The 23,546-nt window shown below is 44.2% G+C and overlaps 1 protein-coding gene across 1 annotated transcript in view; it reads right to left on the bottom strand.

Moving 5' to 3' along the window:
• Positions 1-23,546, bottom strand: part of MGAT5 (alpha-1,6-mannosylglycoprotein 6-beta-N-acetylglucosaminyltransferase) — a gene marked incomplete at both ends in the record, with an annotated part of 228,820 nt that overhangs the window by 94,907 nt on the left and 110,367 nt on the right. Inside the window, 2 exons of the mRNA XM_079710109.1 lie at positions 3,344-3,477; positions 20,123-20,256. Of these exons, the coding sequence (XP_079566235.1) occupies positions 3,344-3,477; positions 20,123-20,256 (268 nt within the window). The remainder of the gene's footprint in view (positions 1-3,343; positions 3,478-20,122; positions 20,257-23,546) is intronic.

Genomic DNA, 23,546 nt, shown 5'->3' with positions numbered 1-23,546 from the left:
AGATTTGTACTTGGAATCAGGCTGTATGCCGTCCCATTTGATGCTAAGGGTCTTGGGTAATGATGCTTCCTAAGTAGGCATCTTTGGGTTCTGGAATCAGACAGTAAGGTCCCCTCTTTCCCAGCCACCTCCCTACTATGTATTATAACATGAGGACAAGACCACAGGGTGCCTCAGCCATGAACTGGGGACCAGTGCAGGGAGTTGAAGAGTTAGCCCACTCCTCCTTAGCCTGTATATTTAACAGACTATTTCTTGATAGGCATTTGGAAGGCAGGGAAGACATATTTCAGAAGACACCCTTCATATGACTATAAGTGACAGAAACAACTCAGGATATTAGAAGGGAACAGAGTATGATAGACATGTATGATCTGGAAAAAGAAAGCTTCCAGAAACTCCAGCAACTACTCTCTCTCTCTCTCTCCAGGCAGCGTGGGTGGCTTCTGTCTGCCTTCCTACCTGGCCCCTGCAAAGCACCCCACATTTCTCACGGTGGTACCTCTCCTCCCTATGGCTCTGCTGCATCACCCTCTCAACAACACCCTCTCCCTTTCCATATCAGTCCTGCTTCCTCATCACTGGACTCCTGGAAGGCTTTTGGGTCTCATCACACCTCTGGACACATCCTTTTGACTTCTGCACCCACGGCTCACTGCCCTTCTACTTTCCAATGACAAGTGAAGAATCCCATTGATCTAGCTTGGCTTTCTGAGCCAGAATCACGGTAGCCAACCACCAATGTCCTGCTGCCTTGGGTCAGAGGACAACCCGCTGGGCCAATCGGTGAAAGGCGGAGGGGTCATGGGGTGGCATTCCCCAATCACGTGCCTCGGCAGGTGGGGAGGAAGTGGAGGAGGAGTGATAGCATAGCAGCTATCTTCAGAATTTCAGTGAGTCCTAGAACCTGAGGGTGAGGGAGGACCGCCCAAATCATCTGGTCCAAAGCTGTGCCAGCCCACATGCCCCTGCTGCAATCCCAAACCTCCCAGGACTGACAGTCTTGTTCCCCTTCCCAAGGACGTCTGGTTGGGTGGGAGGAGAGAATGGGGCAAAAGATTGGGAAAAAAATACACCAACCTTCCTGCTAGCTAAAGTCAGTGTTGAACGTGACTGATTTCTATGCACTAGGTACTATGGGATGGGGAAGTTTTGAAGAAAGAAACTAAACTCTCATATACTGTGCTGTGTTCAAAAGTCTGAGATGATGTCCTGAATTGATGTGAAAACTTTACAGTATTTTTCATCTTTTGGGGTCTTTCGCATCAAAGAATGCTGAGTAATAATAATGTATTAAAATGGAAACAACACCCCAGATTTTTGGTATTCAAACAAATTCTAATGTAAACTCACCACTTACTCAGTCTTTGGTAATACTTAAGTGATGCACAGCATGGGGAAGGTCAGGTCACTTGGGTTTTGGAGGGATTTCCAACCCTAAACCACTTTGGGCCAACACGGTTAATACTTTTGGGATGTTGACTGGCATCAAGAAAATCATCCTTTTACTGGCAGTATTACTTTGTCCAAAAGAAGGTGGCCAAAAAGCCTTCAGAACCAATTTATTGTTTTATTTTTCTAGGGAAATTGAAAAAGCTGCCAGAAGCACCTAGGAAGAAGCTGCACTTGGGTCCAAAACAGAAGTGTATAATTTCAAGGTCAAGTCCACGTGGACATGAAAACTAATTTTTTTGAACAGGTACAGGAGGGAGAAGGGAGTTACAATTTTTTTTTTTAAGAGCCCAAGTCTTCCTAAAACCAGTACCATGATCCATTCTCTTTACAACGGAGTTGAGAATGAGAACATCCAATGGTGCCCTTTTCAACCCAAGTTCACCTGAATGTCAGCTGAAAAATGCTCTGTTCACACAGGGCTGATTTTGACACAAAGGAAGCAAAGATATAAATTCATGGGAACATCTTAAATAACCATTTATAATCTCAACTGATTTTATTCTACTTGAGAGGAGAAAATGTGGAATAATATATTAGGAAATAAATCTATTAACCAGCCCTAGTTTTTCAGGCTTGGCACTACTGATATTTTGTGCCAGATAATTCTCTGCTGTGGGGCTGGCCTGTGCACTGTTAGATGTTTAGCAGCATCCCTGACCTCTACCCAGTAGATGCCAGGGTCCCTACCCTCGATCATGACAACCAAAATTGTCCCTAGACATTGCCAGATGTTCCCTGGGGGATAAAAGTGTCCCCAGTGGAGAACCACTGTACTAAACTAAGACAGGATTCTAGCTGTTTATAGCAAAGATAGTTATCTGGAAGTAAATCAGTTTCCCTGGAAATAGGCTGATGTGTTGTCCCTTCCATATAGTTAGCCTTTTAGAACTGCAGAGGGGGTGGCAATGTTTTCCCATTTCTGAACACAGGGTCAGAAAACCAAGAACAAGGAATCCTTCACCTGCACATCATGTGTGCTCTCTCAGTGATCAGATTTCTAACTTCCTAAGTAAGGGAGACAGGGTAACAGGAGAGCACAGTTCCTGAGCATTCCAGAAAGTGATTGACTTTTATGTTTAGGAAGAGGCACGTTTCCGAAGTCCTGGAGACTGTTCCATCTTTTACAAACACGTCCTCTGAAATACTGCAAAATTTGCACACTAAGGCGGACTTTCCTTACAAAAAGACTTGCATGCCATGTCAACAGGTCAGGCCCCAATCTGGTTCCTCTTCTCTCATACCTTTCCCAGATGGAGCCTGGAAATAAATAACCCAGGAGGACCAAGGGGCCCTGCAGAGCCCAACAGTCCAGTGTTCTTGGAAAACCTGTGGCCGAGAATGTTGTTTCAACCAAGATGTCCCCATGTAAACTGCCTGTGGTCAACCCAGGCAGGCATCTCCCTTTCCCACGTAGTGGAGTACTGACCACAGCACTGACCACAGCCAAGAGGATGCAAGGGCCACTGCCCTCCCCAGGCAAAGGGAGCTTCCTCTCTTTACAAATCATTTCACAGAGGGCAGAGGATATGAGTCACTTGGCAAAGGGTCTCCTTGTGCAATGCTTTGCTCCAGAAAGGTATCCAGCCCCTGTGAGGCCCTGGCTTCTGGAAGCAAGCAGAGGATGGGAAAGGAGCCGGAATGCATCACTTCCAAAATGCAAAGAGTGAGGGGCACTGCTGTGCAGCCACTGTACAGATGAGCAGGTACATACAGCCTTTATTAGACGCCCCAATGCCAATCAGCCCAAATCCCTGCACGTTCTTTTTCACTTCTAAGCAGACCTTGTCAAGCCGTGGGCACTTGGCTTGATTACTCCCTGGATCAAAGTTAAATTAAATTACGCAACAAGCTTCTTTTCAGAGCGAGAGGCACGCACAGACTGACTCACCTTCCAGAAGCTATCCACTTTGCCGTACACAAGGGACTGGTTCTGCCTCTTGATTTCGTTAATGTGGTGGATATCGCTGGAGTTCAGGTGCTGCTCGACCACGAACCCCAGGAAGCTGTTGTCTGGGGTGTGAGCTGGTGTGGAAAGGATGGGACAGGGCAGTTAGGATTCAGTCAGCAAGAAGAAACACCAACAATTACAAATGTCATGCAAGCTGTCTCAAACATATTTCAAGGTTTTCATTTCACCCTGTTCTCTTACCTGGGAGGAGCGAGGGGTGGCCTGCTCCCACCCAGCCCCAGCTCAACCTGCACGGAGAACAATCCTCTCCAGGATGGATTAACCCAAGCCCCAACCCTGCTTTTATCAGTGGAAAGTCCATCTGTTTAAAATCCATTCAGCTGGGCTTCCCTGGTGGCGCAGTGGTTGAGAGTCCACCTGCCGATGCAGGGGACACGGGTTCATGACCCGCTCCGGGAAGATCCCACATGCCGCGGAGCGGCTGGGCCCGTGAGCCATGGCCGCTGAGCCTGCACGTCCTGAGCCTGTGCTCCGCAACGGGAGAGGCCACGGCAGTGAGAGGCCCGCATACCGCAAAAAAATAAAATAAAATAAAATAAAATAAAAAATTTAAAATCCATTCAGCTGGGTTCTCCCCTCCTTCCTGTTTCCTCAGCCCAAGGCTACTGTCTCCCTCGTCCAGGTTTTACCAACCAGTGGCCAGAAATCTGTAGAGAGCAGGGCTGAATCCATGGTCCCCAATAGGGTCAATGGACCCTGCTGCTCTCATCTACTCCAGCTGTGTGTTCACCATCCAGGAGGGCACAAGGGGATTTGGGGGGCAAAACCAAGCAACATCACCCCAACCCTGCACCTCCTCCAAGAATCACTCACTAATGACAGATGTAATTCTGGGGCTGTGTACTGAACGGATGGATGGGACGAAGACAGAATAAAAGGTGAAGCTCACTGGGAGGGGAAACCGCCCCCCTCAAAAGCCAACCACCCTAAGGAACTGTGTCTAGTCTCCAGGATACACTACTCTGGCAGAGAAGACGCATTTTCCTTTGGATCGCTCCTTGTTTAAGTTCTAAACTTCTCTATTTTAACACTTGACCAAGGGAGAAAGCAAGCCCATACCCTTCTCAAACATTTGTCTCTTGTGTCTATAATTTTAGAAAGGAATTTCACCAGAAGGCCACAATCAGAAAATGAGTCTCTCTCGAGGAAACACAGACCCTCCTCTCGTATCCAGTCATCTGGCCAGAGAAATCTGCTCTGCAGGAGATGACCAAGCCTGCAGAAGCCTCACAATATGAAATGAAGCAACTGCTCGGCTCGACTCTGACCTTAATAGAACAACTAAAAATAACTTAAGTGGAGAGAGACTGGATATTCAGTAAAATCCACACAGCGCTGCCGTGCCCTATTCATTCACTGGTGGGTGGTCGACAATGGACAACCGGAGGAAGCTGGTTCCTGTGTCTTGTTTTGGTTTTCTCAGGACTCTCCCAGGTGGGAAGCAGGGACAGAAGCCCTTAAAGATATGCTCTAGGGATCTGAAGGCCCGGGCCCCACTCATGCACCCGCAGGAAGATGAACCAGGAAGCCGGGTGGAGAGCTGTGAGCTGTGGACGTGACGAGATGCCTAAATACTCGTGATCACCATCCCGTCTCCCAGGCTGCTGCCTAATGGGGGTGACAGATGAGGAGATAATAGGGTTGTGTCTGCGGAGTCGTGTGTGGTCTGGCCAATCTGTTATTTCATTTCGGTGTTTTTGAACAAGTGCCCAGAGGCAATGGCAATGGCTGCAGTTGGCTGGAAAGTAAATTACTGAATAAGTTCTACTGCCAACAAGAGGCAATGGTTGCTTTCATTTTTTCCTTTTGGAGGAGATGGCGGGAAGGGGGTTTGAAGGGGTCTGGGGGAGGGGAAGAGAGCCTGCGTGCATGTGAAATGTTGATAAGGCAGCTCAAGAAATCTCTTTTTAAAACTTCTGGTTCGTCGTAGAAATTCTGAAATAGAATCGGACACTTTAAACTCTGAAATTGTGGTTTTATCTTCAGAAAATTTATGTGGTGACTAAAGCTCCATGCTTTAGATACTCGTTTCTGCAGTTCAGTTATCTAGTCTCTAGGTGGGCCTGTCTTAAAAAAGGAAATAATCTAGCACCTAAAACACTTAACAGGTTAGAAAAATACATCATATACTAAGGTATGTTCAAAAATAAAATGATCAGGACCCAGAAAAGAAAAAAAAAACTCGTATCTGTTTATATTTTTGTGTCAAAGGTTCCCCACAGCTTGAACAATGAGAGGGAGAGGCAGTTAATAATCTACTCAAAAAACTTGTGGGGTGGGACTTCCCTGGTGGTCCAGTGGCTAAGACTCTGCACTCCCAATGCAGGGGGCCTGGGTTCAATCCCTGGTGAGGGAACTAGATTCCGCATGCTGTAACTAAGACCCGGCGTGGGAGGGAGGGAGGGATAAATAAATAATAAAAAAACTTGTGGGGAATGGTGAGGTTTTACCATTTTATGACTATCATTTGGTACTAAATTGACTATTTGGACACTGAATGAGGAATAAATTACACATACAAGCTCTCCTCTAAGTTTTCATCTACACACATTATTTCAACTCCTCTCTCTCGTCTGCAGTATTAAACTTGGGGACTGACAACCTGCATGAGCAGTTTAAGAAGCTCAGGTGAGACTTAAGGAAAAATAGAGGTAGCACTTAGAAACGCACTGCCACATTTCAAGAGCAGCAGGCAGACCAGCCATGTCTCTTCCCAGGCCACACTGGACCCACAGGACACTGACTGTCTATGACATGAGGGGATGCTCAGCTGAGACTCGTCCGGCAGGTGATTCGGAAGTACCCACAGAGCAGGTGTGCATTGCTTCCAAGGAGCCGGCCAGCAGCTGGGTGCCTTCCTGGTGTTATCCCCATCACAAGCCCTGGTCTGAACACAAGTCTTCCTAAAGTTGCTTATAATAAACCAAAAGCCGAAAGTACAGGCTGATGGATCTGAAAGGAACTTTCTATGGAGATCTACCCTCAGGCCAAGCTTTGTCTTTTGCTTTGCCTTCAGATGGGAACACAGACTTCAGCTGTGGGAAGGGTATTCAAAGGGAAGGTATTTACATTTCAAGGTAAATCAAAGAAATCCCATCATAAATGAGACACAGGAAATCCTGTATTTTTGGAAATCACTCCAACCCAGGTGGTAAACAAATGTGTTTTTTTTTTAAATAACTGACAATCTGAGTGCTTTATAGTGACCATTTCTTTATATCTTCATGACAACCTTATAACATGTTTGTACGGATGAGAAAAGAGAGAGTTACTTAAACTACCCAAGTTGACACGCCAGGAAATGGCAATGTTGGGATTCAGAGCCAGACCAGCTGTTTCCAGAGCCCAAGCTCCTTAAAGCACTTTAATATACAGCTTCAGAGTCCAAATATTCTATTTTCTAGACTCTGTGAACCAGAGTGGTAAACATGCTTTGGAGGAAAATAATATTGTAAGGTAGACCAAAATACACATAAAAGACTAATTTAAAAAAAATATATATATATAGAGAGAGAGAGAGAGTGAGTGAGGGAGAGACTTTCCTCAGCTTCTTGAGCAACTTATATTATATGTATGTGGAAGCAAGCTGATTTTTTCTACGTAGTACAAACTGGAAGGGATTTCCTAAACATTAGTAATGATGTTTAAAGAATTTTAGGACATTTTTTTCTTATTAAGAAAAGCATTATTTTAAGTATTTGGAAAGCAACTATTTACAAATGATTACAAACCAAATCAGGTTGGTGAGTTTCCTGAGCTGACTCCTGCAATGACTTCTTTTAAGAATTACTGTTAGTTTAGCTGGAATAGTTCATTCAGTGACAAACATTTTAGAGCACTCTTTCTATGAACCACATTTATATGCTAGGTATTGAGGAACTACAACATACAGGTAAGTTTCTGCCTCCAAGGAGCTTACCAACTACTTAATAAATTAGGTACACACTATATCTACCAAGCAGTTATAATGTCCTCGTTTGAAATGTAATTCACAATTTTTATTAAGTCAACAGCATAAATTCTCTTAGGTCTGATTTTTCAACCAGTCAGTTCTAAACATCTCTTAAGAAGTACAAAATTCATTCTAACAGATGTCTCCCAGCCTTTAACCACGGCTGGCCCTGCAGTGTTGGGGACCCCCATGCCACCTAGTCACCAAGGGCAGGAACTGCAGAGCCGGCTGGGCTCCCTCTGCAGCCTCACCGCCATCCAATTCACCAAGTCCAGGGGATGTCAGCTTCTCAAAAGCCATCACCTCCTCCTGTCCTCTTCCCCTTTCCTAGTTCTGACCTCATCAAATCTTGTCAAAACTTCAATAGATAAGTTTTTCTTTAAATAGAAACGGTTTTCCTGGTTATAATAGAAACACATTCTCAGTGTATAACTTTTTTCAGACAATAGAGAAAGATAGTATAAGGAAAGAATGATGTCACCCATCATTTTACCACCTAGAAATAACCACTATTAGGCTCCTTTTTTCTAGACTCATGGATCCTTTTTAATCCTCAAACCAAAGTTGGGTCTTACAACATTGGATCTTTTGTTAATTTCTTTTTTCTCTTACAGCAAGTGATACAGGTATCTTTCTGGGGTAATAACCATAGCTCATCACTACTTGTTAAAGCAGCACAATACCTCAGGGCCTAGACTGAGGATGGAATGCCCATGGTTCTGGTCTGCCAGCATCCCTCAGTGACTAACTGCACTTTCCACACCAGCCATGCAATTCTGTTCCATTCGGGTGGCTTGAACTGTGCCAGTCCTGACCCCTTATCTCCCTCACTCCCCATGCCTCCAAGGATGGGCACGTGATCCACAGGACTTGACTTGACCAAGGCTCACTTGAAAGATGGGTTGACCATCCATGTCCCGCCTATCACAGTTGCTCCATGATGAGGGCGCTACTTTTGGAGTCAACATCTTGCTGCTACGGTTACTAAGCTGGCAGGGTAGAAGTCTAGAGCTGCAAATGTTATCTCCGTGCCCATGTGAGGAGAGCCTGCCTGAGAGTGATGCCAATCCAGAGACGTGCAAAGCCGAGATAGGGAGAGAGTAAAGAGATCCTCCAAGCCCTGAATCCAGCTCTGCCTTAAGCCGGTTTTAACAATTCCCAGTGACAAGAGCCAACAAACCCTTGTGACCAAGCCAGTTTGACTGAAATCCTGTCTAATACAGCCTACCACTTTAGGATGTTTCCAATTCTTGACTATCTAAATCAATGACTATCGAATATCACTGCACCTGCATAAACTCTGCAGTGGATTTCCGAGTAGTCTCCACACCTCCAGCCTCGCCCCCTCGTCCCGTTCTCACTGCCTCCTAACTCCAATCCATCCTTTGTGTTGCCTGACAAGGTATTCTTTGAAACAAATATCTGACTATGGCAGTTTCCTGCTGAAAAGCTTCACTTCCCTCAGCAGGAAGCAGCGCCCAAGTATACCTGTCATTCCAGGTCACCCTTCCACGGATATCTCTTCTTCATGACCTACCCAGGGTTTTTTTTTTTTTTTTTTTTTTGCTGTACGCGGGCCTCTCACTGTTGTGGCCTCTCCCGTTGCCGAGCACAGGCTCAGGACGTGCAGGCTCAGCGGCCATGGCTCACGGGCCCAGCCGCTCCGCGGCATGTGGGATCTTCCCGGAGCGGGTCATGAACCCGTGTCCCCTGCATCGGCAGGTGGACTCTCAACCACTGCGCCACCAGGGAAGCCCCCTACCCGGGGTTTTTAATGCCATGTTTTTCCATCTTATCTCATGCTGGCATGTGTCTGGCATGTCTATCACTTCCTCCTGCCTTTAAGTCTCAGCTCTCATCACCTCCTAGTTGAAGGGTCCCCTGACTCCGTAGGACTGAGGTGAGTACCCTTCTTCTGCTCTCTCAGACCACGAAGAGTTAGAGTCCTTATCACACATCACTGTCTCCACTTAAGACTATATGCTCCTTGAGGACTGAGTCATGTTTTATGTGCCTCCGACTTCCAGGAGCCCAGAGCCCAGCAGTAGGAACTGAGGAAATATTTTTTGAATGAACGACTGATTAAGTCGATGAGGAATGCTTCATTACCTGGTGTGACTGACTTTGTAGGCAGAGCTCTGTCACTAGGCAGCAGAGGTCATGCCTGAATTACTTCCAGCATCATGTTCTTTGCACACAATCTCCCAAACCAAAGCCCATTCTTCTCAGGATTCATCATTAGCTAAGGAAGCTCACCACTCTACCCTAGAACCTAGCTCAGGCCTGATGTAGTACAGATGTTCAATAAATATTTATTAAATAGATAAATGAACATATCTTCTTATCTAGGTCACAAAGTAGATGTTGGGAAGAAGGGAAACAAATCAGTGATCCAGGCTTTTAAAATTCTAACATCACAGGTTTCTCAGTATCATCATTCATTCAACATTCAGCATATTTACTGAGCACTTACTATGAGCCAGACAATAATTTAGGAGTTAAGGATATACCAGTGAACAAGATAAGCATGGATGAAGCTCCCCTCATGGAGCTTATATTCAGCCAGGGAGGAAGACAGTAAACAATTAAATAAAATAATTCAGTTTTGTACATAAAAAAAAAGTAAACACAATTTGGTGACCAATATTGAACTCTAGTTAATGATGTCATGCTGAAACATCTAAGGGTTAAGTGTTCTTTTATGCATAAAAGGAAAAAAAAATTGGATTGACGGATGGGGAGAAGATAAACATATAGATGGATAGGTCATAGAATAAAGCAAACTGTTAACTGTGGAGTCTAGGCTTTGGGTTTCTATTTTACATTTTTCCCCATTTTTTTTATATTTCAAAAATTTCATAACAAAACAGGGAAGAATACTGGCTGCGGTCACTCATGGCATTCACAATTTTGATGCTGATTCTGGTGATGATGAAACCTACATGACAGAAAAAAACTCTACTGAAAAATAGCTACATCACACAAGTAGTCATCTGATTTTAAAAAGTGCACATAGTGATGTTTTGCTTCAAATTTCATCAAAATTGATTTTGTTTCCCAAATGGTAGTGATTCTAGGCTCTTTGAGAAACAGGAGGCTGGGATACAGGCTAGGGAAACTATTATGTACAGTTGAGTTGAAAAGATGAGCATCTGAACTGTTGACAGAAGGCACAACAGAGTAAATTTTTCAAGTGTCAAAAAGCAATTTAGGAGGGAATGGACCCCTTAGAAGAACATTACTCCTGGAGGCTGAGTCTCAGACTTAAGGAATTACAAGGCTGATCCTGTTACTCACTGGTCAGCACAGATGTAAAAGGCAAGAGCCCTGCTGGTCCAAGTGAAAGGCCAAAAAGGCTGTTTGAATCACAAATAGCTCCTTTGCTTGTCAGGCCCTGAAAATAAAGCCTTTGCTTGTCAGGCCCTGAAAATAAAGTCATACATGGAAGCCAAGGATCCTCAGCTGAAGCCAACATGTTTGTCACTTGCATGAAAGGGAACTGGCTTGTTTCAAAAATTCCTGTTTTGTCAGGCAAAATTTTTGGTCTACAAGCCACTATTCCCATCTGATCACGCAAATAAACATGGATGCAAACCCCAAGTCCTTGGAGAAACTCAAAGAGTTAGAATGTCAATGACAATGACCACCAGTATGATTTGAACAACTCTTGAAAACCCAACCATGTGAATCATTTCTGTGGGAAGACAAGGGAGAGTAACATGAGTTCACTGGCTTCAAGAAGCTTCTGTACTCTTAGATTTTTTTTTAATTGAAGTATAGTTGATTTATAATGTTGTGTTAATTTCTGCTGTACAGCCAAGTGATTCAGTTTATACACATGTGCACACACACACACACACTATTTTTTTTTTTTTTTTTGTGGTACCCGGGCCTCTCACTGTTGTGGCCTCTCCCGTTGTGGAGCACAGGCTCCAGATGGGCAGGCCCAGCAGCCATGGCTCATGGGCCTAGCCACTGCGTGGCATGTGGGATCCTCCCGGACCGGGGCACGAACCCGTGTCCCCTGCATTAGCAGGCGGACTCTCAACCACTGTGCCACCAGGGAAGCCCCATTTTTTTATATATATTCTTTTCCATTATGGTTTATCACAGGATATTGAATATAGTTCCCTGTGCTACAGTGTAATCTTAGATTTGTACATTTCTTACCCTTCCCTACATTGTTGCATGGACTAAAAATAGAACAGGCATTATCGTTCAATTTAATTTAATTCAATCGATAAGTATTTTCTGAATGCCTACTATGTGCCAGATATTCTTCAAGATATTGGAGTCTCAGCAATGAACAACACAGACAAAACTCCTACTAATACTATCCTCAGATTCCAGCAGAGAAAAAAAGAAAATAAACAAAAGTCCGTGAAGCATAAATGCTAAGTGATAATACAGTTATAGAGGAAAATAAAGCAGGGAAGGGGTATAAGAAGTTGGGGGAGAAAGGAGTTGCATTTTAAAAAGGTAGGGGGGGGCTTCCCTGGTGGCGCAGCGGTTGAGAGTCTGCCTGCCGATGCAGGGGACACGGGTTCGTGCCCCGGTCTGGGAAGATCCCACATGCCGTGGAGCAACTGGGCCCGTGAGCCAAAATTACTGAGCCTGCGCGTCTGGAGCCTGTGCTCCGCAACAAGAGAGGCCGCGATAGTGAGAGGCCCGCGCACCGCGATGAAGAGTGGCCCCCGCTCTCCACAACTAGAGAAAGCCCTCGCACAGAAACGAAGACACAACACAGCCAAAAATAAATAAATAGATAAAGCAAACTGTCAACAAGTAAAAATAAACACTATTATATAAAAAAATAAAAAATAAAAAAGGTAGGGGTGTCAGGGTCAGTCTCACTGAAGTGACATTTGAGTTAAAGACCTGAAGGAGGGGATATGGAAGTCTAAGGGAACAATGTTCTGGAGGATGGAACAACCGATGCAAAGGTCCTCAGGTAGGAGTGTGCCTGGTCCATCCAAAAAACAGTAAGGAGGCTAGACAGTAGTGAGCAAGACGACACGTAGTAAAAGGTGAGGACGGGGTCGGAGTAGTGGGGCCAGACCACTCCAGGCCGTGAGGCAACTGGGATGACTTATCTTTCCCTACAGTGAGAGGCTACGTCATTGTGGGCACAGGAGTGTCATGATGTTACTTACATTTTCATTAACTCCATTCTGTGGTTGGGTCTACTTTGTTCTTTTTTCGTGTGTGTGTGTGTGTGTGTGTGTGTGTGTGTGTGTGTGTGTGTGTGTGTGTGTGTGTGTGTGTGTGTGTGTGTGTGTGTGTGTGTGTGTGTGTGTGTGTGTGTGTGTGTGTGTGTGTGTGTGTGTGTGTGTGTGTGTTACGTGGGCCTCTCACTGTTGTGGCCTCTCCCGTGCGGAGCACAGGCTCCGGACGCGCAGGCTCAGCGGCCATGGCTCACGGGCCCAGCCGCTCCGTGGCATGTGGGATCTTCCCGGACTGGGGCACGACCCCGCGTCCCCTGCATCGGCAGGCGGACTCCCAACCACTGCACCACCAGGGACGCCCTGTTCTTTGTTCTGAATTCAACCAATATTTATCACCAGTGATGTTACAACTTCAGGGACTGAGGACTCAGCAGTGATGATGCTCATGGAGATCGCGAAGTGGCACCCGGGCAGGCACACAGGTGTGGGGTGGGGGAGGGGAAGGAGCAGAAGCCCGAGGCTCAGGGAGGGAAGGCTTTCTGGAGGACAGGACACCTCCCTGGAGGGTGAGCAGGGTGGACGGGGGAGCGAGGGACACGGTTTCCAGACAAAGGAACAGCACATGCAATCGCCTGGCTGTCAGAGAGAACTTGGCACCCTGGGAGACCTAAAAGCCTACAGAAGAAAGCACATCAGAGGCCAGATGGTATAACAAATGCAAAGGGGTTGGAGGTGAAACAGGGAGGCTCTAATGCCTCCGGAATCCCCAGTCTGTTCCTCATTCAACTCTATCACAGCTCCCAAATTTCTACATGTATCGAGAAACACTGAGTGTCTCCCAGCCCGGACTATAATTACACAATATGAGCCACCCAGAAGGCAAATTCTCAAAAGGACTAAAAAAATTACTTAAGTAAAAATAAACCAGTACAAACAGACTTTGCCTCGAAAATAGGAAATGTTCTATTACAGTGGTATGAACAGCAAGGTTGCTAAGCAGACTAATAAACGTTACGGAAACTTTTCAATGACAGGAGGTAAATATAAGTCTTAGATGCAGCTTGCGTGAAACGAGGAATGAGGAATCTGGTAATCTCTGCTATTGCTACTTTCAGCCACAGTCTTCAGGGCAAGACAGGAAAAAACTCAATTAGATGAAGATGTTTTCCCACTACTGATGTTTTTACATAAGCCTGATGAAGTTGTGGAAGAGGGTGTCAGGCAGATAATTAGAACTATCCAAATACGGGATAATTCAAGGTGCAAGACACCAACTTCAGGGTTTTATTTTCTCTTGTAAATGGTACAGGCAGATGTCTTCTCTATTTGATTTTTCTGTGTGGGCAGATTCCTTTCATCCCTTTACTGGGGTATGATGCACCTTGCTTGGGACTGAGAAAAATAAGAGAATACCTTATTTTTTCTAAACTCCTTCAGGAGTTTAGAAAAAGCAGTACGCACAGCAGATTAAAGGCTGTTGACTGAAATAATGCCTAAATATAGGGTCAAGTCCCTGGCAAGCCCAGAAAAAGCAACAATTAATTCTCAACAAGAATTAGCAAAAGTACCCCCAAATAAATACAAAGTCCACTTGATAGACTATATAAAACAGCCTTGGAAACAATGGTTTCAAAAGTTGAATCTTGGGGCTTCCCTGGTGGTGCAGTGATTGAGAGTCCGCCTGCCGAGGCAGGGGACACGGGTTTGTGCCCCGGGCCGGGAGGATCCCACATGCCGCGGAGCGGCTGGGCCCGTGAGCCATGGCCGCTGGGCCTGCGCGTCCGGAGCCTGTGCTCCGCAACGGGAGAGGCCACAACAGTGAGAGGCCCAAGTACCACAAAAAAAAAAAAAAAAAGTTGAACCTTGAAAATACTTTTTGATATAGTAAATGGAAAAAAAGCAGATATAAAATTTTAGTATGTGTGTTATAACTATGCAAAAATATACCCCTGAAAAAGATAATAATGCTTACATTAGGATATGTGGGCCTTTTTCCTTGGGAAGGCTTTCCCTGTTTTTATAATAGGGTTTTTTTTTTTAATTTGATGGGAAAGATGGAAGTCATTTAAATAGAGACTTCAAGAGAAAAATAAAATTTTGCTATAAGGGTGATATGAAGGCGGCAAAGGTGGTGAGGAATCATGGTGGCACCTTCAGAGACCAGCAGACTGTCTGGTGAGGTTGGGGAGGCCAGGGGAGGGCTGTGGTAGGGGAGAGAAGGCAGGGGGCCCGAGATCTATGCTATGGACTTTGGACCTGACCCCATGGGCAAAGGGAAGGCACTGTGGTTTTTGAGGAGGAATAGACTGGTCCATGCTGAGCTTTTCAGAGCTGGCTCTGGGGCAGGAGGAGGGTCTCAGTGCCCAGCTCAGAAGCGACACTAGAGTATGGACAAGAGGGAAAAGGAACAAGAGGCCTGCCCTGACGGAGGAAGAACTGCACTTCTCAGCTCAGCTTCCTGGCAAAAACCATTGCTCAAAGATCTAGTTAAATGTCCTTACTGTTGTCTGACCACTCGGTTGGTCCCTATAGAAACTGCTTAGGAAGGTGCTGGGAACAGTCTATGCTGACACACAAAAATGCCCAAATGCAAACAGAATACACAGAGAGGATAGTTCTAGTGAAATTCTGAGATTTGGGGCAAAACAGTGAAGAAAAAAAAAGCCAGGCTTTTCAGCTTGTAGAAATTCTACCAACTTAGTGAGGAAATGAGTTAGAGGAGAAATACAAGCAGCCTTAAAGTGAGAAGTGCTCTCTGAATATTCAAGAGCATCAACCTGGTCAGGAGCACCTGTCTCACTTCCCTACTCCTAAACATGCTTCAGGAACAGTGTGGGTGCATTCTTCTCTTTCCTTATCCTCCTGCTGGGCCCTTTCTAGACAGCCTTCTCCACCCTCTCCCTGTACTGCACACCTGTCAGAACACTGGTAATCCCATAATAAGACAGCCGGACTTGATGACAACCTGATTCTACAAGTACAACACTACTTCTGTGGTCTCCAAACTTTTCCTTGTGCATCCCATCAAGAGAAAACAATCCAAGTACACCCACAGTGTATGTGCACATTATACATCAATTATGTAATGATTACTATCAGCCCATCTATTAAGCACTAGTAAATCTGTTTCATTTTTTAAAAATTGACAAGACATAGGTACACTTTTGACACTTTCATCTTCTACTCAAAGGAATGGTCTTCCCCTTCAGGCCGTGAGAATAGTCACACTTACCCGAAGGAAGATTCTGTGGCAACGACCAAGTTAGACTGGACCCGGACTTAGCCAGGAGGAAATTTTCCATCACCCTGTTACTTGATGGATTTTGCCACCATTGATGGTCCCCACCTGGCTCCACTGTCTCATCAGGAGTTATAAAATGCTGATTTTCTAATTTTTCATTCCTTTTGCATTTATTAGCTGTGATTTCCCCATAATTAACAACGTTCTCTCATCAACTATTTGATTATCTTCAAATACAATTTGTCCTAGAAAGGGACGATCAAAGCTGGATTCTTTCCATTTATTTTTCAGAGTAATGAAGTCAGTGTCTTAGCAACTCACAAAGGTGATTTGATTGATTTTCTGGATTTTTCTTGCTTGGACTATCATTCTGGATTCATGGATTATTTTCCATTGATTTGAGTCCAATCCACTGCAGTCATTATTTTTTTTTGATGCTCAAACTACCCCAGTTTTGGCTCCTGTGTCCTTCTGACTCCACCCCAGGGGTCCTTCTTAGCTTCCTTGCTTCCACGTTAAAGATGTCCCATCTTTAACGGTTCCTGCCCTAGACCTGGAATCACCTATTTATCTTAGAAAGAGGTTCCTTTAGTGGGAAAGGTACTTAGGAAATCCCAATCTGAGTGTTAAGGATACTCACTGCCACTGGATTGTCTTTACTTTTGATCCTTTTCAAAGTACAGAGTTAGGAAACTTTTCCTTTTCAGAGAGAAAATGTAAGTTCATAGTGATATTTCCTATTCAAGCTGAGTATTATACAATCTTTACTTAAATTCTTTATACACTCTCCCCCTCCTATATACTGCAAACTGTAGTTCCTACAGTATAACTGTAATAGTTTCAAATAACAATATAAATATTCCCCACTACAACTGTATGGTCCAAAGACTGTGCTTTAAAGTTTCTTGAAATAATTATTTTATCTGTGTGAGAGATTAGCACCAACCTGATACAGATTTGTTGTTTCATTTTTTCATCTCTTTTCAATCTTTAGTGAATTCTTTTTTCTTTTTAAATTATGTAAAACATTTACATGGTTCCAAAGTCAAAATAAAGTACGTTAAGAGACATCTAGCACAGGGAACTATATTCAATATCCTGTAATAAACCATAATGGGAAAGAATATAAAAAGGAATGTATCTGTATGTATAACTGAATCACTTTGCTGTACAGCAGGAATTAACACAACATTGTAAAACACTATACTTCAATTAAAAAAAAAGAGACATTTATTTTCTATCCCTGTCCCTGCAAACCCTCCTCCAGTGGTAATCATTTTTATTAGCTTGTTATTCTTCCATTATTTCTTTTGAAAACACAAGCATATTCATACATGTACACACACTTCCCTCCCCCCATACCCTTCTTATATAGAAGGGAGTGACTCCACATACCTTCCTGCACTTTGGTCTTTATCACTTAATATATCCTAGACATCTCCCTCCAGAGAGTGGAGTCTTCCCTCAGCCCTTTTGCACAGTTACACATGACTTCACTCTATCAATAGACCATATTATTCACTCAGTCCCCTATTAGGAACCTCTGGGTTATTGCCAGTCTTTTCCTAGTACAGATAGTGCCACAATAAATGGCCTTGTACACATACCATGTCTGACCTTTGCTCACTTATCTTTGGGATGGATTCCTAGATATGACCTTGTCAAAGGAAGGATGTCTAGGAAGCTATGCTGGACAGTGACAAATCCCCTTGCACAGGGGCAAGTGCCAGCTGGGCTGCATTCCCACTGCTTTCCCTAAGTCTCATCATAGGAAGAGCTGCGCTAGCAAACTTTCAGATTTTTGCCAATCTGATATGTGGGACATGGGATCTTGGTGCAGTTTTTTTTTTTTTTTTTTTTTTTTTTTTGGTACGCGGGCCTCTCAGTGTTGTGGCCTCTCCCGTTGCGGAGCACAGGCTCCGGATGCGCAGGCTCAGCGGCCATGGCTCACGGGCCCAGCCGCTCCACGGCATGTGGGATCCTCCCGGACCGGGGCACGAACCCGTATCCCCTGCATCGGCAGGCAGACTCTGAACCACTGCGCCACCAGGGAAGCCCTTGGTGCAGTTTTAAAATGCATTTCTCTTATCATGAGTGAGGTTAACATGTTTTCATATATTGGAGGCAATACATTTCTTTTTTCTCCGAACTGCTTTTGCCCATTTCCTACTGGATTGTGGAATGTCTTCTTCTCAATTTTTAGAAGCTCTTTATACATTAGTGATATTAATCCTCTGCAACACAATTTGCTATGGTGTTATTTTTCTGTGTTGTTGATTTTGCCATACAGGTTTCTTTTTTTTTTTTAGGCAGACAAATGTATCAGTTTTGCCCCCGATTCCTGCTGAATTCTGAGTCAGTTAAGAAACTATCCCTTTCCTGGGTTAACAAGAATTAATCTGTTTTTCCATCTTTAGTTATATTGTAAGCAGTGAATTGATTTCAATTCAATCAACCAACACTGCTGAAATCCTCCATTCATGGAGAATAAAAATAAGTTCTTTTGGACTCTGAATTCCAACATTCTAAAAGAGAACTTCTTTCTGGAAAAGCCTCCTATTTCTACGCCCCAGATATAGGGAAATACCATCCCACGGAGGGCATAGATATACCGTGTCATTTAAGTAATGTTGGCCATTTTGGACACAGCTAACATTTTATGTACGTGAAGTAACACACAAGCCACTTCTTAGGTTATTTTGTGTCACCTCATCCCAGGCCCTCAAAGTTACACAGCAATGTCGATCCAAAGGTAACTCTAGCCATGTCTCACCATGCTGCCAGCCACCTGTCACCCACCATGCCCTATATTAGTTTGTCCCCTGAACTGTGCCCCCGTGACAGGCTACAATAGGATGACAGAGCTCCAGGAGCGGTAATAATAATGTCTAGGATGCATACAGAACACTCTCAAACACTGCTCTGAGCTAAAATGAACATTTAAACATGAGTCGATTTTTAAAATCACGTCCTCATCTGCCACAGCCCTTCTTTTTTTTTTTTTTTTTGCGGTATGTGGGCCTCTCACTGCGGTGGCCTCTCCCGTTGCGGAGCACAGGCTCCGGACGCGCAGGCTCAGCGGCCATGGCTCATGGGCCCAGCCGCTCCGCGGCATGTGGGATCTTCCCGGACCGGGGCACGAACCCGTGTCCCCTGCATCGGCAGGCGGACTCTCAACCACTGCGCCACCAGGGAAGCCCAGCCCTTCTTAATTCATCCTTCCTTCTCATACTTCACACCCAAGGATTAGTCCAACGTGTTCGCTGCTGTACTTACTGAATGCGACAAAAGGTCACCTTCAGGTGGCTGCATGTGAGGGGGAAGGGTCAGTACATGGGGAAAAGGCACGGCAGAGGGCCTTGAGTCTTAAAGAAGGAAACAGATTCGCAGCTCAGATCCTAATTCTAGGATGGAAATCTCTGGATTAAAATTATTCCGATAATTTAGGAAAATGGAAATCTGCACTCTGAGTGTCCAAATGAACTGTTTAACTCAGGGGACCTTTCATTTCCAGAACAGGAATTCATCTCAACAAGGGGAATCACCAAGGTCTATGGACTTAAACAATAAATTCATTTTTGGCATGAATACTACAGGATTCGGTATTAGGCTTCACAGTCCTCAGCTAATTATAAATGAAATGAAGCTATGGGCAGGTAGACTGAGGCCAGCAACAAGAAATGGCGAATGTGGGAAAGGAACACAGAAAATTGCTGAAAGGCTACAGCTGGGGCCAGCGGGTTCATCCACTTTTAGCCTGTCCACTACATCACTTTACAAAATAATCACTGCTCATGGCAACATGGACACCACGTGAGCAAGAGAGGGTGAGATTTCATCCTAGGCCCAAGGTTTAAGAAGCCAGTAAGGTATGAAACAGTTTTAAATCGTTCCATTTTGAAAAGACTGACTTTTTTTTCTTTACAAAGTTTGATGCTTAAATAATGAAGGTTTAATTACTTGGAAAATGTATGCACATGGAAGACCTCATTTCTCTTGAATCATCAAGTCGACCCTAAACAGTGTCTGTGTCGCATGAAGCATGTTTACTGCCTGCCAAAGTCCATCCAAAGTCCTTTCCAAGATGGTTTCCAGTGATACCTCATATTGAATATTTTTCTCCAGAACATTTCTAAGGCTTTTTACAAAATGTTCACATAGCCTTTCAATTCTGGTTTTTAAAAAAAATCCAGTTATTCCCAAGAAAAAGGTTCCACAGCACTCATTTCTACAGCTAAGGGCTCTGGGAATCACAACTGAAAATACATGGTGGCCTCATTTCTTTTCCCATTTGTCTTTGGCGGCATTCTGGAAAGTAGAGGTGAGACACAACTACTCACGGAACATGGTGTAAAACTGCTGTGGGTTCAGATTCCACTTGCCCCAGGGGGTCTTGTGGCCTTTCAACTGGGCATAGTTGGCATGGTTGAACTCTGGTTCTGTGCCGAATGAGTCCAGGACACGCAGCATGCACCTGAAAGATAAAAGATGCCATGGGTAAAACTACAACCTTGACCCCAAAGTCAAAGAAACAAAAGCTCTAACCCCCTCAGGGACCACCAAAGATGGACAAATCCTTTAAACTGAACACCACTGGGCAGGAATTGAGAGGTTTTACACTAGCATGTCTACCAAACATCCCCACATGTGACTTCTGAGCCAGAGCCATCACAAAGCTCATACAATCTGCTCTAGATGAGTTGACTAATCACAAAAGATGCTCAAATACCAGCAAAATAAAAAGCTCCCAAAAGCTGGAACTGCAGACTGCCATGGTCACTGCTGGACCCCTAGCCTGGGCTGAGCATACAGTGGTGCCTAATGGACAACTGTGGAAGAAATAAAGAACTACCATTTTTAGAGGTTACTACGTCCCCCCAAATTCATATGCTGAAATCCTAAGGAGGTGGTATTAGTAAATGGGCGTTTGGGAGGTGATACGGGCACGAGGGTGGAGCCCTCATAAATAGGAATAGTGCTTTTATAAAAGAAATTCCACAGAACTCCCTAGCGCCTTCCACTGTATGAAGATACAATGAGAAGTCTGCGACCTCACCTGACCATGCTGGCACCCTTATCTCAGACTTTCAGCCTCCCAAAATGTGAGCAATACATTTCTGCTATTTATAAGCCACCCAGGCTGTGATGATTTGGTACAGCAGCCTGGGCAGACTGAGACGGAGGTCTTTTTCTGCTTAGAGCACATGGCATGTCCTGTCTCCTTCCACAATTATTCAAGATTTTCATCAACTAACTACAGTATGTGATTTTAGGTAAAGCTTAGAATTTCACTCAACAGGCAGTGGTGATTTTTATGTATTTGATAGTAAGAGGGCATTATTGTTTTGTCCCGGAGCTCAAAAAGAAGTGAAACTGAAAATGTTTTGTTTGGCTATTCCACAAAAGCCTTAGAACAGCATCAACCAAACCTGGTCTATTGCCTGTTTTTGTATGGCCTTCTAGTCAAGAATGTTCTTTACAGTTTTAAATGGTTAGAAAAAAAAAGGGAGAATATTTTGTGATGTGAAAATTATATGGAATTCAACTTTCAGTGTTCAAAAATAAAGTTTTATTTGAACTAGCCAAACCTAGTTGTTTCTGTATGTCTATGACTGATTTCACACAGTAGCAGTAGACTTTGGTAGCTGCAACAGAGACCACATGGCCAAACAAAGCCTAAAATATTTACTATCTGGCTCTTTACAGAAAAAGCCTTCTGACCATTGTTTTGGAGTACATAAAGAATGACCAAGCAGAAGAAAGGAATCAATACTAAAACAGAATTTATTGATTTTGGTTACATTTATTTCATCACTGATTCTCAAAACACTGATGTAAATTTAACTCATGACTGGCCAATGAAAAAGCACTATTTTCTGTTGTTATGTATCAGTAATAATTCTGAATGGCTCTTACTGGACCAATAAGCATAAAAGTAAATGAAGATAGAGCCCGCATTTTAGAATCAGATGATGGCAATGACTTTTAAGCATCTGATTCACTTTCTTTCTTCCTTTCCCCACTAGGAGGAAGCCCATCTTCCAATTATTTTTACATCAATGCATACTGCAGAAAAAAAGAATGCAAACACCAGATTGCATTTTCCAGGAAGAGCAACAGTAAACTGTCATTTTAGTGTGATGATTTTCACATCAGAGATCAGCACTATTTGTCTAGACGAGGAAGAAAAGAAAGAGGGGAGGCAAGGTGGAAGGAGCGTGGGCCAGGACCACAAAGTAAAATACAAACTGATCCCAGAAACAGTGTCCTTCTTCTGGATTCCCATGTGGCTCTCAAGGAACATTCGATCCTCACAGTGACTAGATATATATATATAAATAACTGAACCACTTTGCTGTACACCTGAAACTAACACAACACGGCAAAACAACTATACTTCAATAAAAAAAAAAAGAAAGAAAGAAAACAGCTGGGATGACGGTGGCAGCACTGCAAAGGTCACTACAGGAGAGGGGCGGAGGGGATGGAGGGACACACACTGACAACTGGGGCTGGGGTAGGTTCAGCTCCCACAAGAGGGACAGAGCTGGGATTCAAAGGTGAGAGTGCCCTGAGCAGGCACAGCAGGGAGAAGCAGGCCACCCTCATCAGAGAAACCTTTGCCTTGAAGGCTCTGGCTACCTCCACTTGTTTGTAATTGACTGACCATCTCTAGCTTGTGACTCCATTTTTTTTTTTTTTTGCGGTACGTGGGCCTCTCTCTGTTGTGGCCTCTCCCGTTGCAGAGCACAGGCTCCGGACGCGCAGGCTCAGCGGCCATGGGTCACGGGCCCAGCCTCTCCACGGCATGTGGGATCTTCCCAGACCGGGGCACAAACCCGTGTCCCCTGCATCAGCAGGCGGACTCTCAACCACTGCACCACCAGGGAAGCCCCGTGACTCCATTTTTAACTTGGAGTTTTACTGGTGTGATTTTTAATTTGGATAACTAAAACAAACCCTGATGAGTAAAGATGCCTGGCAGGAGCCTAACTCCTGAAATCTTGGACTTTTATTACATGGGGCCTATATGTACACTACGTGAGGCTGGCTTCTACTCAACGGAAGGCTATAGAATGAATGATGGGATGCGTGAGATGCTTATAACTCTACATGCTTATACCTGAAGCTTTGGTTTGGGAGTTGTTTTTTTTTTTTTTTTTTTTAAGCTTATCTGGGTTTGTCTTATAAACCCAAGGCAGGAGACTGATCTCTGTCTATGACGGAGGAGGTTGACCATTATAGTCTTCCCTCTTCAATCACTTTCAACACCTGTGTGTTTTGGAATTGGGTGTGTGCCGTTAGTATTTGATGCTGTTCCTCTAATGTCTTTTGTGTGTCTGGAGCATCAAGAACAGACTGATGACTTAAAAAGATATTTGCCTCGCTGCCCGAGGCAGCTGGCCTCCTAACAGGGCTGGCTGCAGCAATGCCAAAGGATTCCTGGAACATTCTCTCTGCACTAAGCCACACTATTACGAGATGGACGCTCACAACCTCCTTGCCAGGACCTACTTTCTAATTTGGAGTTTGATGTAAAACACAGTATATCTTGGACTATTTGCATCTCACTTTCCTGTGTGTTGTCCATGCTCAGCAAAGGCCTCACATGAAGCAAAATGGATATGAGTTTTGCAGTACCTAGCGGAATACTAGTCGCATGTAGGTATTTAATAAATGTTTCATTGAATGTCCTGGGTCCCTATATAAATTGGACAGAATTAAAAAATATTTTTCCAAGATCAACAGGACTCATAGATTTGC

Source organism: Hyperoodon ampullatus, assembly GCF_949752795.1.
Source record: "Hyperoodon ampullatus genome assembly, chromosome: 8".
In the NCBI taxonomy this organism is placed as follows: domain Eukaryota; kingdom Metazoa; phylum Chordata; class Mammalia; order Artiodactyla; family Ziphiidae; genus Hyperoodon; species Hyperoodon ampullatus.
Note: the sequence above shows the minus strand (reverse complement) of the source record. Positions and strands in the feature narration are given on the sequence as shown.